The 16,582-nt window shown below is 37.2% G+C and overlaps 2 protein-coding genes across 2 annotated transcripts; both read left to right on the top strand.

The window, feature by feature from the left end:
• Positions 1-11,147: 11,147 nt before the first annotated feature.
• On the top strand, positions 11,148-13,415 carry LOC103505801 (glycine-rich cell wall structural protein 1.0-like). Its single transcript, XM_008470164.1, has 3 exons — positions 11,148-11,165; positions 12,446-12,733; positions 12,924-13,415. The coding sequence occupies exons 1-3, from the start codon at positions 11,148-11,150 to the stop codon at positions 13,413-13,415; spliced, it is 798 nt and encodes a 265-aa protein (XP_008468386.1).
• Positions 13,416-13,742: 327 nt separating this feature from the next.
• Positions 13,743-14,737, top strand: LOC108251961 (spore coat protein YeeK-like). Its single transcript, XM_017442582.1, has 2 exons — positions 13,743-13,754; positions 14,378-14,737. The coding sequence occupies exons 1-2, from the start codon at positions 13,743-13,745 to the stop codon at positions 14,735-14,737; spliced, it is 372 nt and encodes a 123-aa protein (XP_017298071.1).
• The last annotated feature ends 1,845 nt before the right edge of the window (positions 14,738-16,582 follow it).

The following is a 16,582-nucleotide window of genomic DNA, read 5'->3' as shown; positions in this document are numbered from 1 at the left end:
TATCCATGATGTTGACACCAACACGAATTCCTAGTCATTAATCTGAAATCAAAGGAATATGATAGATAAATTCGATAGGTATGTTTTTCAGATACTTTTCAATATGCTACATGATGCCGTTTATTTCATTCCTTAATTCCTAGCCGTTTCTGAGATATAAGCGTGGTTCGCAAATCACGAACCACCCTGTTCTCGTAGCAAACAAGAATTAAACATCAAAAATTATGTATTTGTGTTGAAGCTGGAAAGGCTCTTGAATATGTTTATAGATGTCAGAGTAGTACTCTGGTAATGCCGTCACTGGACACTACTTGGTCTCAAGACTTTGTGTACACCTCACAGAGCCTAATACATGAGCTTGCACACCAGATGTCCTGGCTTCGATTCCCTGTAGAGTCGAAGTTTTTTCCGGCTCAAGTGAGACATTAATGTTGTTAATCCTACTTGTAATTCCAGCTTGGATATTGAAAAGTATCTGAATTTATCTATCATATTCCTTTGATTTCAGATTAATGACTAGGAATTCGTGTTGGTGTCAACATCATGGATATTTGGGATAGAAGATAATGTCTGTCTTAGAAGAACATTGACTTGAGATTTTACCTGATTCTTTTAATATTATGAATACTCTGTATGAAATATATTTATCAAATTTATTGACTGGCGGTCAGTTCCAAAAATTACTTTCAAGAAAGCTAAGAAATTTGTTATAATTCTGAAAAAGTGTTTTTAGTTACAAAAATTCTAGGATGATTTAGTTATAGGTACAAAATATTATTGGTTGTGCAATACAAACGTAGACTCTTGTTTAATGTGTGCTATTAGAATACTCTAGGGACCTCAAAACGTGTTTTGGCACTAAAAACTGACCGTCGAAAATTTGACCCGATTACATTACTTTCCTTCCTATAGGATAATGAAAGTAATAAAAAGGGTTGAATGGTAGAGATTGCCTTAGGCAATAATTTCGTAATTTCCCCTTGATTGTAATTTCTGTGTATTAGAATAATATGTCGATCATTATGCTATTTATGACATCATAGTTTCCACAGAAAAACTAAAATTTAGGTACCTAATGTAGCATTATGTAAGAAATAGGTGTAATGTAATGGTTATGGTGATCAGATTTTAAGAGATATATTATTGTAAGTAAATTATGAATTTATATTTATATTTCGTATTATTTTTAATTATTGTTACGCTAAATAATTAAATATGAATGTATCTTGGTGATAAACATAGTAAATAATAAATTAACAATATGAAATTTCATTATGTTAACGTATCTGAAATGTTTTTATTTTGTTAAATATCTGATGGAGGTATACAAAGATGCTATGCTACGATACAGACCTATAAAATTTCACACATGTAGCAACACATTATTGTTTTAAAATGCAATGCAGCAGATATACCATCGTTATGAAATCAAAAAGTTGCCAAACATTAGAAACACCGTTGACAAAAAGTTCAACTAAACAAAAAGTTCATGACAAGGGAAGGATATCACAATAGTATTATTATATACAGGGTGGTCATATCCCCTTAACTTTTGAATGGCTTGAGATGAATGATTGAATTAAAGGACAATATATGGATTTTTGTAGTAGGTATGTATGTCGATATCGTGAGCAAAGATTATTCCAAGTTATGCACTGAGGCTTGATACTCGTATAACGATTTGCTTTGGTTTCAACTTATTTGACATATCTTCTAACATATCCGCTTAGGAGGCACAAGTGGCTTGAACTATTATTTTAAAATAAACCAATAATAGGTTTGGACTCATACTGTTTGGGAGTACCAGGGCCAAGCCATACTAAAGTACAATATCCAAATTTCATCGAAGGAAAAAGCTCATCCTGTCGACCTATATGTGTTGAACATTTTTGTCTGATTTCATCAAAATTGAACAAGAACAATATTATCACATTTCTCTACAAGAAATTTTGACTCAGAAAATTATGTGTGGAATTTTTGATTTTGGACCAGAAACCAGAACAATGTAAACTACAATACAATAGGTGTGATATCCACAGAACATTGATGGATATTTTATTAGAGATGTTTTTAGTTTTGAAACACAGGTGGTACCTAGATAATACATTTTTAATTAGAATAGTAATTAAGGACTTTACATTACGCCATTAAATTTGCCATCAAAGAACGCGTCCTTACATTGTTTTTTTTTCCATCATCTTCAGAGGAAATGTAAATGTTTGTTCATTTTTCCGTTTTTCAACTTTTCATTTGTTCCATGTTCACAATTTTACTTTGAAAAGTGATAATTAGGAATTTTTATACTGGCAACACAAATCTAATTTGGCAAAAAAATTCAAATTGAGATGTCGTGCACCTAATGTTTTTTTAAGGGACTTGAAATAATTTCGAGCATACACCAGAATCCTTCGTGGTCCATGTTTGCGCAAACATCATTGAATACTACAAGCAAAACCAGGAGAAGCCATGCAAAATAACAAACAACAGCCAATTCACAACACAAAAACCCAGCCATGTTACAGAAGGATTGGGTCAAACAGAATCACACACCAAGAGGAAAATTTGCCCTCTCTCAACATTATTTCCTTTGCCCTTTGAATTTGAAGTTTTAAAAATAGAATCACACACCAAGAGGAAAATTTGCCCTCTCTCAACATTATTTCCTTTGCCTTTTGAATTTGAAGTTTTAAAAATAAAAAAAAAAAGGTGTTTTCAAATGATATCGAAAAATCAATAGCAGCTAAGCACTAAAAAACAAACTTTTGTTGAAAAAGCTTGGTAATATTCTGAAAATGCACTCAAACCAATGTGACATGAGAAAAAATAACAAAGTATCGTGATCATGAACCATATTCCTCCCTTTGTATGATTTTCATTATTATGGTAGAGTTTTCCCTAGTCAATAATTTCCTATTTCCCACTTTGTAATTTTCAATTTTATTGTATGTGTGTATTGAATAAAGATTAAAATAAAACTACGTTTGGCAGACAAAAAATAGATCTACAGCCATAAACAGACGTCAGCCTACATACGTCAGATCAATACCTACATATTAGCGGACTACAGCATGTTGGATAATCATTAATCATGCAATACAAGGGAGAATGGTAGAATATTGCATGCAATGAGTACCTATCTACCTGTACTCAACTCAATATCCTACGAATTGTAATTTTGTGTGTATTGAATAAAGATTAAAATAAAACTACGTTTGTCAGACAAAAAATAGATCTACAGCCATAAACAGACGTCAGCCTACATACGTCAGATGAGGAATTGAGGACGTACATATTAGCGGACTAGAGCATGTTGGATAATCATGCAATACAAGGGAGAATGGTAGAATATTGCATGCAATGAGTACCTACATATCTACCTGTACTCAACACAATATCCTACGAATATTGTACTCGCAAATAGAAATAGCGACCTTGAATCTGGGTACAATGTAATGTCCTTTTTTTTACCTACATGGAAAACTAAAACCCTGTATTGCATAGAGTAAAAATAACATTTCAATAAATAAGTAAAAGTTACTCAAAAACAAATCATCAAATCAATGGGCATTTTTTCCGCGCCAAAATCAAAAGGAAAACATTTGGCGAAATGAAAATAAAAGCCAAGACCAAACTGAACCAAACGAGATGTGAGAAACAAACTAAACATGAAAGTGCTAGACATAATGAAAGTCGGTCTGCAAACGTCAAGTAGTATGAAATAAGAAATGAGAGGTACTTACACTTTGTTGTTGAGGTTGGTAGTAGCCAGCTTGATCTGGAATGCAAAACAGAAACAGATATATTAATCCCATCGGTTTAAATTAAACCATTTTTAAATTTTCATAACCTGACTTGTAACATTTCAATAAATAAGTAAAAGTTACTCAAAAACAAATCATCAAATCAATGGGCATTTTTTCCGCGCCAAAATCAAAAGGAAAACTTTTGGCGAAATGAAAATAAAAGCCAAGACCAAACGAGATGTGAGAAACAAACTAAACATGAAAGTGCTAGACATAATGAAAGTCGGTCTGCAAACGTCAAGTAGTATGAAATAAGAAATGAGAGGTACTTACACTTTGTTGTTGAGGTTGGTAGTAGCCAGCATGATCTGGAATGCAAAACAGAAACAGATATATTAATCCCATCGGTTTAAATTAAACCATTTTTAAATTTTCATAACCTGACTTGAACCTCTTGCTTACTTGTTCTTGGGATATGCTGATAGCTCTCGGACGGGTTATCCGATTTTGGTGAAATCGGATAAAATAATGTTTGATGCCGTTTATTTCATTCCTTAATTCCCAGCCGTTTCTGAGATATGAGCGTGGTTCGCAAATCACGAACCACCCTGTATACATATTCAAGAGCCTTTCCAGCTTCAACACAAATACATAATTTCTGATGTTTAATTCTTGTTTGTTACGAGAAATATTAATGTAGAAACGTTAAGATGACCAAAAACCTTTTGTTGTCTAGGTATTTGTTCAAGTTCGCTATCGAAATCTTAAACCCTGGGGTTAGAGTACTACTCTGACATCTATAAACATATTCAAGAGCCTTTCCAGCTTCAACACAAATACATAATTTTTGATGTTTAATTCTTGTTTACTACGAGAAATATTAATGTAGAAACGTTAAGATGATCAAAAAAAAAAAATTGTTGTCTAGGTATTTGTTCAAGTTCGCTATCGAAATCTTAAACCATGGGGTTACAATTAAACTGGACATTTTGTAGATAATGGAATCAGGTTGACGAATAAAAACATAAGGTTTGGTGTTGTCTGCTTTACTTACGAGGCGCATATCGGTAATGCTGATTCCAACAGAGTACTACTCTGACATCTATAAACATATTCAAGAGCCTTTCCAGCTTCAACACAAATACATAATTTTTGATGTTTAATTCTTGTTTGCTACGAGAAATATTAATGTAGAAACGTTAAGATGATCAAAAAAAAATTGTTGTCTAGGTATTTGTTCAAGTTCGCTATCGAAATCTTAAACCCTGGGGTTACAATTAAACTGGACATTTTGTAGATAATGGAATCAGGTTGACGAATAAAAACATAAGGTTTGGTGTTGTCTGCTTTACTTACGAGGCGCATATCGGTAATGCTGATTCCAAGATGGCTGCCGGGATGTGTAATATCTGACCTCTGTAGACAGGGAGCTAGCGGGTGAACTTGATCTTGAATACTAACCTGACTTGAACCTCTTGCTTACTTGTTCTTGGGATATGCTGATAGCTCTCGGACGGGTTATCCGATTTTGGTGAAATCGGATAAATGTTTTCAACAATTTACTCACTTATTTAACACAGACGTAAGTCCATACTGTAATGGTATAATGGGTATATCCATCATAAATCGGATAAATGTTTTCAACAATTTACTCACTTATTTAACACAGACGTAAGTCCATACTGTAAGGATATAATGGGTATATCCATCATATACAATTTAACAATATCCTACTGTTTATATTGCAATGTTTTAAGTGATTTATAGTTTATAAAATAAAAACTATGTATATCCATCATATACAATTTAACAATATCCTACTGTTTATATTGCAATGTTTTAAGTGATTTATTGTTTATAAAATAAAAACTATATGCATACCTGCAGAGTAAGGCTGCATGAAGGCACCCCCAGTAGATGGGACCAGGTTGGGTGGTGGAGCACTGTATGCAGGTGCTGGATATCCCTGCGGTGTAGGAGACCGATAATCCATTCTATTCCCTGCAATAACACAGACCACACGAGTCTAATGTAGCAGTTGATTCATAGCTGCGAAATAAATCTCAGAATGTCAGACCAAAATGTCAAATAAAAATTGAAAAACTGCGATTTTTTTTGAGATAGGGGGAGCGTGAGTTAGGTTTGGGCATTGAAAGTGAGTGAGTGAGAGAGAGAGAGAGAGAGAGAGAGAGAGAGAGAGCGAGATGTTTTACCATTCGATTGATGATCAAGTTGATCCTTGTTATCCTGATTGGTTCTGTTAACACCAGGGGTGGAACTAGGGGCAGAGACAGGGGCATTGTTTTTCTTGAGGAATCCAAACCATCCCCCACCCCCTCCTGTAGCGCCTGCACTGTTTGGTTTATTATCTCCGCCACTGGACACCTGTTGACCCCCACTACTAGACAGATCCTGGAATAAAAATCATTATAAGTGTAACAATATCATGCTAGTTTTAGTTTTTATTTAACAGATTTAATGGCATGTTACTCTAAATCTGAGACCCATCTCACATTGAACAAATATGTAGACGTGCCACTTTGAGTAGGGCTTCGTCGCCTCAAAAATCAAACCTATAAAAATGATAGAGACTCTACAGAGGATCTATATCATTTTCACAGGTTTGGTTTTGAAGCCGTTTAAGCGCTACTCAAAGTCGCGCATCTACGCGTACAGTGTGAGACCAGCCTGAAACAAAGACTTTTCCCCCCAAATTGGTTTGTAAAACGTTTACTTCAAATTTCTGCTGATTCCATAGGTTTGGTTTTGAAGCCGTTTAAGCGCTACTCAAAGTCGCGCATCTACGCGTACAGTGTGAGACCAGCCTGAAACAAAGACTTTCCCCCCCAAATTGGTTTGTAAAACGTTTACTTCAAATTTCTGCTGATTTCTCTGATAATAACAATGTAGCTAATGTTTATTTATAGTTCTAGGTAAGAAGGTAGGTACATACATACAAACTCTCTGTATACTTACTTGCTTCCGTTTCACTTGGATATGTATGGTAAGCTAGAGCTATGTTTAGTAAGGATTTGAGAAAAATGTGTGTGGATTGGTACCTATGCTCCTCCGGCCTTGCAGCACGATAAACAGAAGTTCTTTATCACATATTAATAATATTAATCAGATAATCAGTAAGTAGCTAAATAAGCTAGCTTCGGAACAGTCCTAGTAAAGCTCGATTCTACCTGTTATCATAACTTCCAGACTTTATTTAGAAAAGAAAAGTAACTTGAATTCCCCAGTCATTCAGATCTATAGGCGTAGTACTGTTGTTTACCTGAGGACGAAAACAAGAAGAACAAATTAACAAAGATCCTGGGATCGAATTACTCTATTAAAATAGGTATAACTCGATATATGGACTCGAACCACCAACCTCTAGATCTGAAATCTGACGCGTTAACCTCTACACCACTGAGGTTGATTTTGAATAGTAAATCTACCTACTCGTATGAGGTTGGATGGAAGAGCTCACTATGTGAGAATCCTGCCATAAAGCCTTAAATAAAAAACAAAGAAATAAACAAACACTGCCTGGATTGAAACATGTTTTCTCTGATTTCTGTTACCCACCTGCAGACTCTGATTAAACATAAGCTGGAAGCAAGGTCTGAGTGGATCATTAACTGGTAGAGTATTGAGGAACGCTTGATGTACTTCTGACTGAGGAAGACCACTGTTTGGGCCTGAAGACAGGACAGTGGCTAGGGCCCAGTCCTTGGATTGCAGAGCCAACTCTGAAACCGAACATGAAAATTTCAAGAATGAACCTCCTTTACCCATAAAATGAACTAGATTCCAAAAAAAAAAGGAATAAGAAAGTTATGATATTGCATTCCCAGGAGCGAATTTCGACGTTTGGACAAAGCTACTTCCTAAATAGGGAAGCATGGAAGAACCAACTAGTTTCTTGAGTCGTGATAATTTATCCATTGCTACATTGGATTCATTCAAAGGTTTCTCTACATTAGCTTCTACTGGTTTCACATTTGTCTTATTCCAGTTATTATGAGCATATTTCTTAGGTCCACCTTTCACTCGGTCAGATATCTTCATAGGTGCAGTGTGAGGTTCTTCATTGGAATCACCAGGCTGTTGCTTGTTCTCCTCATTTGTTTTGATAAGCCGAACATGAAAATTTCAAGAATGAACCTCCTTTACCCATAAAATGAACTAGATTCCAAAAAAAAAGGAATAAGAAAGTTATGATATTATTGCATTCCCAGGAGCGAATTTCGACGTTTGGACAAAGCTATTTCCTAAATAGAGAAGCATGGAAGAACCAACTAGTTTTAGGAGAACAGTGCAAAACTTGTCGCTGGTTCGATTCGGGGCCGGGGTAAACTTTATCCAAAACAGATAAGGTTCATTTTCGGAAAGGCTGGCTTTCTCCTATCGTGACCTCCTTTTCTCTTCCATTTCGAGACGATAAGCCCCCTCAGTAGTTACAGTTCCCTCTATCAATCTTCAAATAAAAGGAAGAACTTGGTTTTCCAACTAGTTTTACGAGAACAGTGCAAAACTTGTCGCTGGTTCGATTCGGGGCCGGGGTAAACTTTATCCAAAAGAGATAAGGTTCATTTTCGGAACGGCTGGCTTTCTCCTATCGTGACCTCCTTTTCTCTTCGATTTCGAGACGATAAGTCCTCAGTAGTTACAGTTCCCTCTATCAATCTTCAAATAAAAGAAAGAACTTGGTTTTACAACTAGTTTTACGAGAACAGTGCAAAACTTGTCGCTGGTTCGATTCGGGGCCGGGGTAAACTTTATCCAAAAGAGATAAGGTTCATTCTCGGAACGGCTGGCTTTCTCCTATCGTGACCTCCTTTTCTCTTCTATTTCGAGATGATAAGCCCTTAGTAGTTACAGTTCCCTCTATCAATTTTCAAATAAAAGAAAGAACTTGGTTTTCAGTTAGGGTCTTTGTAAAACAATGGGTATATTTCAATAAAATTGGAAAACTCACGGAAAGCTTTCTGCTTCTGATTGTTGACAGAGTGTTGTCTTAGCTTGAAGTTGATATCTTGGGTGTTATTTGGTTTCCATAGTGACGTGTGATAGCGTAGATATTGCAGACCTTTCAGTTTAGAATAGCTGCGGAGTAGCAGATCCCCAATGTCAGATAGTTTAGTGTCAAAACACGTTTTGAGGTCCCTAGAGCCTAAATCCAAAGTTTCAGCCATTGGTCCGTGTGTGTGTCTGTCTGTCTGTCTGACTGTAAACAAAATATCTCGAGAACGGTAAGAGCTAGACTTGAAATTTAGTATGTAGCTCTCAAATGTGACAAGGATGCGACACGAAATTTTTGGAAGACCGGTGCAACGGTTGGCGGCATTTTACCGCTTTTTGGCGGTTTTCCGTGTAATTTAACAATATCTCGGGAACGGCAAAAGCTAAAGAGACTTGAAATTTGGTATGTAGTTCACAAATGTGACAAGGATGCAACACAAAACGTTTGGTTGTGATGGTTGCTGCGCTTGGCGGTATTTTGACCCCTTTTTGACAGATTTCGACCGTTTTTTGGCGGTTTTCAGCTATAGTGACGATGCTTATTTGAGATGATGCTTATTTGAGTGTTCTTTTACCCTACTTTTTACAATATCTCTAACTGTTTTGTCGCTATAGCTGAAAACCGCCAAAAAACGGTCGAAATCTGTCAAAAAGGGGTCAAAATACCGCCAAGCGCAGCAACCATCACAACCAAACGTTTTGTGTTGCATCCTTGTCACATTTGTGAACTACATACCAAATTTCAAGTCTCTAGCTTATACCGTTCCCGAGATATTGTTAAATTACACCGAAAACCGCCAAAAAGCAGTAAAATGCCGCCAAGCGTTACACCGGTCTTAACCAAAAGTTTCGTGTCGCATCCTTGTCACATTTGAAAGCTACATACCAAATTTCAAGTCTCTAGCTGTTACCGTTCTCGAGATATTTTGTTTACAGACAGACAGACACACGGTACAATGGCGGAAACTGTTGGATTTAGGCTCTAGGGACCTCAAAACGTGTTGTGACACGCATCTTGTCTGACATTGGATCAGCTGCATCTAATCTCAACTGAAAGCTCTAGAATATCTAGCTATCACACGTGACGGAAACCAAAGAACATCCCAAGATATCAACTTCAAGCTGAGACAATGCAGAAGCAGAGTGCTTTCCGTGAGTTTTTTTCAACTATGGCGTGACGTCACGTGCAGTGTTGTCAAAATATTAGCACTCGCCGCGCGGTAAAAAAAAATCCCTCGAAAAGCGCGAGTTCAAACACAAATATCTCGGCAAGTACACGACGGATTTTAAAATCGAAAACAGATTTGTGAATGTGATTTTTGACCGCTTCGTTTTATTTATGTTAGGTTGAATTATTTTTTACATGAGAATCCTCAATTGGTCAAGAGGAAAAGAATCAGTTTCTCGACTCGTAATGTCCGGATCCCCTCCATACAACAGATTTGTCTCGGTGTGTTTTTAGCCCGTCCTTCCTTTAGGTATTATTACGATAGTAATAAAAAAAGTATAAGGGACGGGCTATTGTATTCGCTTCGGTGTCGTCTGTCGGTCTGTCTGTTCCCATAGAAGGACTTGTCCAAACCTGGTCGACCTATATATCAAATTAAAGGTCTTTTTACCAGGAACACAAAAATGGTGGTGCAAATTTTGTCCAGAAAACCATTTAAAAAAAAAACCGTTTTTTGGGGGATTTTTTTCACATTTTCTCACACAAATGGGCTCTGATCTTGAAATTTGCCGCGACATCGCGACAACCTATGAACTCAAAGCGAGAAAGTTTCAGATAACACTTCAGTCGTTATTTTGAGACCGGTTTTAGCGTCACCTATCTTAAGCTAACCCGAGCAAGGCCAATAAATGGATGGGTGACTTGAACCTTATATTGGGAATAAAGGGAGAACGGGCTCTAGTCTTGATTTGAAATCATTACATGAAAGTAAAATCGAAAAATCAAATCAAGAATAATGATAAACTGAATATTAAACAAATAAGGTAGGTACATAGGTTAGGTACTGATTTTCTTTAATCACGATCGAATAAACTACGGGCTAAAAAATTACCGGATCAAGTCTCTAGCTCTTACCGTTCTCGAGATATTTTGTTTACAGACAGACACACACACACACGGACCAATGGCTGAAACTTTGGATTTAGGCTCTAGGGACCTCAAAACGTGTTTTGGCACTAAAAACTGACCGTCGAAAATTTGACCCGATTACATTACTTTCCTTCCTATAGGATAATGAAAGTAATAAAAAGGGTTGAATGGTAGAGATTGCCTTAGGCAATAATTTCGTAATTTCCCCTTGATTGTAATTTCTGTGTATTTTGTGTACATCATGTAATTATAAATAATAAAGAGTAAATAATAATAATAATAATAATAAAAGAATGGGTGGTTATGGTATGGTAATGAGGAGCAGGTTGCATGCCTCCGGTATCTAGTGACAGGTAGGTATGAACACTATATTCATTCCTAATCCTAACATTAGAAGACTGACGTTAGATACACGGGTGCAATATCCCCTTAGCTGACGTTGGTGCAGATTCCGCACATCAAGATGTAATTATAAATAATAAAGAGTAAATAATAATAATAATAATAATAAAAACAAATGTGTTCTCCACTACTTGATGAGGAGCAGGTTGCATGCCTCCGGTATCTAGTGACAGGTAGGTATGAACATTATATTCATTCCTAACATTAGAAGACTGACGTTAGATACACGGGTGCAATATCCCCTTAGCGTTGGTGCAGATTCCGCACATCAAGAATATCAAGCAAGTTATTCTCAGAAAGACGGGCTCTAGAAGGTCCAATGGAATCCTTAGAGAACAATACGCACTTGACTTCAATCACCTGAGACCCAATGGAGTTATATACACCTGCTAATTACTAGGTAGAAGGTCCAATGGAATCCTTAGAGAACAATACGCACTTGACTTCAATCACCTGAGACCCAATGGAGTTATATACACCTGCTAATTACTCATTGCTTTCATGTGTACCACAACCAAATCTAATCAAAACAGAAATAACTGTTTAAAAGTTAGAACTCATGTTCTTGGACATGAAACCTCTTTGTATTGTTTTGGATGAAACCTCTTGTTTTTATTAGTTTATCTATTAATCTATTATACAATCCAGTGGCGTAGCGTCCATGTAGGGCGTGTATGGCGGCCATACACTCGAAATTTCACTCAAATACCCTTAAATATTGAATTTAAATAATTAATGTATTATTATTAGATAAATAAAAATTATTATCCCTTAAAATTGTTAAAAATCCCTTAAAATCCCTAAATCCCTTTTTATCCCAGCCAGACCCGAAAAATCCCCGATCCCTTTTTTCCCAGCCAGACCCGAAAAATCCCCGAAAAGGATAAAAATCCCACTATGTCGGGATAAGACACAGTAAGAACACTGTATCGGGCACCTGACATCGCTACATGCATGAAAGCATGAAAGGGTATTACCTGCCCAACCACAATCCCCGAAAGGATAAAAATCCCACTATGTCGGGATAAGACACAGTAAGAACACTGTAACGGGCACCTGACATCAGTGAACTCTCCTCACATCGCTACATGCATGAAAGGGTATTACTTGCCCAACCACGTCTATTAGTCTATTTTGGTATGGATTTGATGGTTGGCAACCATGTATTTTCCTCTTGTGTTTTTTACAGTCAGTCTCTGCCACGGCATTAGGATCTCCACTGTCCAATGATGCTGCCACTCCCAATCGTCTAGAAAAGAAATCTTTTCTCATAGGAGCAGCTGCTGGTGGTCTCGGCTATGCTGCTTACAAAGGGTTGAAGAAAGCCTATAAATGTTCGAAATATGGTTGCCCACCCAAAAATAAGTATGGGCAGTATGGGCCACCACCACCGTACATGAATCAGGGAATGGGTGGTATGGGTGCAGGTTATGGAATGGGTGGTATGGGTGCAGGTTATGGAATGGGTGGTATAAGTGCAGGTTATGGAATGGGAGGTATGGGTGGTTCCCCTATCCTTTCCTCTCTCTGGTTCCCTCTATCAAAAACTTTAACTGTTTCTGCGGAAAAATATTAATTTGGTGAGTCGAAAGTTACAAGTCATATCTTTGGCTGCTGTTTTTAGCTATTATACACCTACATTGTGTTTTCCTCTTGTGTTTTTACAGTCAGTCTCTGCCGCGGCATTAGGATCTCCACTGTCCAATGATGCTGCCACTCCCAATCGTCTAGAAAAGAGATTTCTCCTAGCAGCAGCTGCTGGTGGTCTCGGCTATGCTGGTTACAAAGGGCTGAAGAAAGCTTATAAATGTTCGAAATATGGTTGCCCACCCGATTATGGGTATGGGGCATATGGAATGGGTGGTTACGATCCATACGGTATGGGTGGAATGGGTGGTTATGGTATGGGAGGAATGGGTGGTTATGGTATGGGAGGAATGGGTGGTTATGGTATGGGTGGAATGGGTGGTTACGGTATGGGAGGAATGGGTGGTTATGGTATGGGAGGAATGGGTGGTTACAATCCATATGGTATGGGTGGTTACGATTCATATGGTATGGGTGGAATGGGTGGTTATGGTATGGGAGGAATGGGAGGTTATGGAATGGGTGGTATGGGAGGAATGGGTGGTTATGGTATGGGTGGTTATGGCCGTTAAATTATCAATTTTTAAATGATGGGTTGGGTTGATCCTTACTTTATCATTGGGTGGTCTAGCTCTAAATATTATTGTAAGTTTCCAACTTGTAATAAATAAACTAAATATAAATAATGTATATTAGATACCCACATGCAAACATAAGTAATGGTAAGACACAGAAGGGTCATTCACCTATCACGTTTTTCCTACTTTCTGTCTCCCGGAAAACTTACTATGTATTTACTCCCCTCTACATATTTTTGTGTTCATAAATTTCTTATTGACCACTACTCGAAAAGGTCAATGTCCGGAGGTTATGTACCTACCTATGTATTACATAAGACTATGAATCCTTGTGTAAGTACCTCAAAAAGGACTTCATCGAAACTGATGGCAAAAACGGACTTTTCAGTCCTCAGGTGGCAAGCAGGCTAAAGAAAAACTGTTCGTAAGTAGGTAGGTACCTAATTAGGAATTTTATTACTAACCTATAATCATTGGGTGGTCTAGCTCTAAATATTATTGTAAGTTTCCAACTTGTAATAAATAAACTAAATACAAATAATGTATATTAGATACCCCATATTATATTATGCTTTTATTTAGTTTAAGATCTCTGTATCTATCATGTGTGGATCAAAATAAATCTTGTAACCACTTTGATCAGTCCCTCTGCCTTGAAATTTGGTAAACACACAGACACACTTCTGTGCCGCCTGCCTTGTAAGCGCTAGGTTGCAGGTTTGATTCCTGGTCGGACAAACTTTATCTTAAACAGATGTAGATCACCACTATCAGAACAGCAGGCTCTCTCCTATCCTTTCCTCTCTCTGGTTCCCTCTATCAAAAACTTTAACTGTTTCTGCGGAAAAATATTAATTTGGTGAGTCGAAAGTTAGAAGTCATATCTTTGGCTATGAAACCCTTTGCTTTTAGCTATTTATACACCGACAATGTGTTTTCCTCTTGTGTTTTTACAGTCAGTCTCTGCTACGGCATTAGGATCTCCACTGTCCAATGATCCTGCCACTCCCAATCGTCTAGCTAGGAGATTTGTTCCCTTTCTCCTAGGAGCAGCTGCTGGTGGTCTCGGCTATGCTGCTTACAAAGGGTTGAAGAAAGCTTATAAATGTGGGAAATATGGTTGCCCACCTGATGGGCGGTATGGACCTATGCCATATGGACAACAAGGTTACATGAATCAGGGCATGTATGGTGGTATGGGTGGTTACCCCCCTCTTGGTATGGGAGGTATGGGTGGTTATGGAATGGGGGGTATGGGTGGTTATGGAATGGGTGGATATCCTACATATGGTATGGGGTATGGATACGGTGGTTAAATCATCAAATGTTGATCAATAATTTAGAGTTGGGCGATTAAACGTCAATTTACGAGTAAGCTGTAATAAATGAGAATCCAAATTATCTTTTACATATCTACCAAATAAGAATTTTTATTCTATCAGAATTGGAAAGATGACAGAATTGGAGTGATTATTTATTCTAGTACCTTCAAACGCAATGCTGTACCTAATATCATAGTGGCACGTGGCATCTCCTTTGAACTCTACTGACCTCAACTCAAAGCATCTCCGAGAATGCTCACCTTTTGTAAAATGTCATTTGTTATTTTGTTGTATTTTATTTAACATTTAACCCAAGAACCGAAAATTAGAGTGTGGGGGTAAAAGTGGATACCGAAGTAGGTACTGTACTGTCAGCAAGATAGTTCTCCTAGCCTTGAGAATTCGCCCTACCATGCTCTGAGCGAGAAAGTTTCTGCTAGTACTGAAGACTGAGTGACTGACTCAGTCTAGTTGCCAATGAATTGATAACAGTTCAGTTGCTTTCAGAAGTCAGTACCGTGACCATCGCAGGTAGACGGTAGGACCAAAGTGAGTGATTTTATTTTATTGAAATAAAAATCCAATTAAATTAATAAATTAAAAAATAAAACTGAAGTGCGATAGTAAATAGTGATAAAAATTTAATTAAATGGTGATCTAATTGATTTTTAAATAAGACATAAATAAAGTAAGAAACGAAACACGATCTTTTGAGCATGATGAGATACAAACATAGGTACCACTGGGTTGACATTTAATGGCTAGCTTTACCTACTTACATTACGTGGCCGTCATGAGAAAAATCCCATTTTTTGCTACTGTAGGTCGCAAGTCCGGGCCTACAAAACTTCGAAGGACAAAACATCCTTTTACGAGTTTTACGACACTATTTAGATTTGTGTGCAGAAAGTAGGTACTTGGGTATTAGGTACCTAGATTTGTGTTGAAACTGGAGGTGAATGGGGAGGATGTGCTAGGACAGAGGATAGGGGAGGTGGCGGTGAAGGTGAAAGCCAAGGAGGGATATGTCAAACTATTGCTGTGGAATGCTGGAGCTGCCGAGGCTGGCAATCACAGTGGGGTAAGATTTTCACTTATTTTTTGCTGGAATTTCAGCCAGCTTGAACACTATTGACCTTAGCACTTTACCAGGCTGACTGCACTTTGGAAGGGCCAACAGCAGGCGTTTTCCCAGACGGTCACCCGTCCAAATACCATCGATGATCAACGTTGCTTAGCCTCAGTGATCTTTTACAAGGCGAGGAATTTAAATATCCTTTTCCTTTTATACTACTGTTAGGCACCTTGTTCTTGGTACCTACATATGTACATATTAAACCTACTAACCAGTTCTCATGTGTGAATTTCCTCTTGTAACAAAGAAAATACTCTAAATGTAACCAAGAACTAAGGAAAGACATGTAGAATATACAGTGTAGACTGTAGTGGATGTTATTATACAGTGGTAGAATTTTCTACTGATGTGTAATCTGCTAAGTAAACTTTGATGTGAATGATGGAATCAGTAGATGTTTCATATTTGATGTATAAAAAAAGAGTAAATTATGCTAGAATATTAGAAGTTAGACTACCATGTATAGTTTCCCGTATCCCCATTGACTTCTTATTAGAGATGGGTGGATTTCTGAATAAAATGAAAGATAAATTGTTCATTTTCTCATTTGCAAATAACCTAGATAAGGAAATCAAAATCACAAGCAATTTAGTGACGTCACAATATGCACATGGTATAGATCAAAAATGCTAAGTAGATAACTGGTCAATATTCAAACCATTAAATTTATACATCTAATCTAAGGTATAGTAAGTACATAGATC

The sequence above is a fragment of the Diaphorina citri genome, unplaced genomic scaffold (genome assembly GCF_000475195.1).
Source record: "Diaphorina citri unplaced genomic scaffold, Diaci psyllid genome assembly version 1.1 scaffold195, whole genome shotgun sequence".
Lineage (NCBI taxonomy): Eukaryota > Metazoa > Arthropoda > Insecta > Hemiptera > Psyllidae > Diaphorina > Diaphorina citri.
Note: the sequence above shows the minus strand (reverse complement) of the source record. Positions and strands in the feature narration are given on the sequence as shown.

Bases quoted from the DNA above. Each gene is read 5' to 3' on its own strand.
- LOC103505801 (XM_008470164.1), top strand. The intron at 12,734-12,923 runs GCAGGTTATGGA...GTGTTTTTACAG, and splicing joins ATGGAATGGGTGGTATAAGT to TCAGTCTCTGCCGCGGCATT.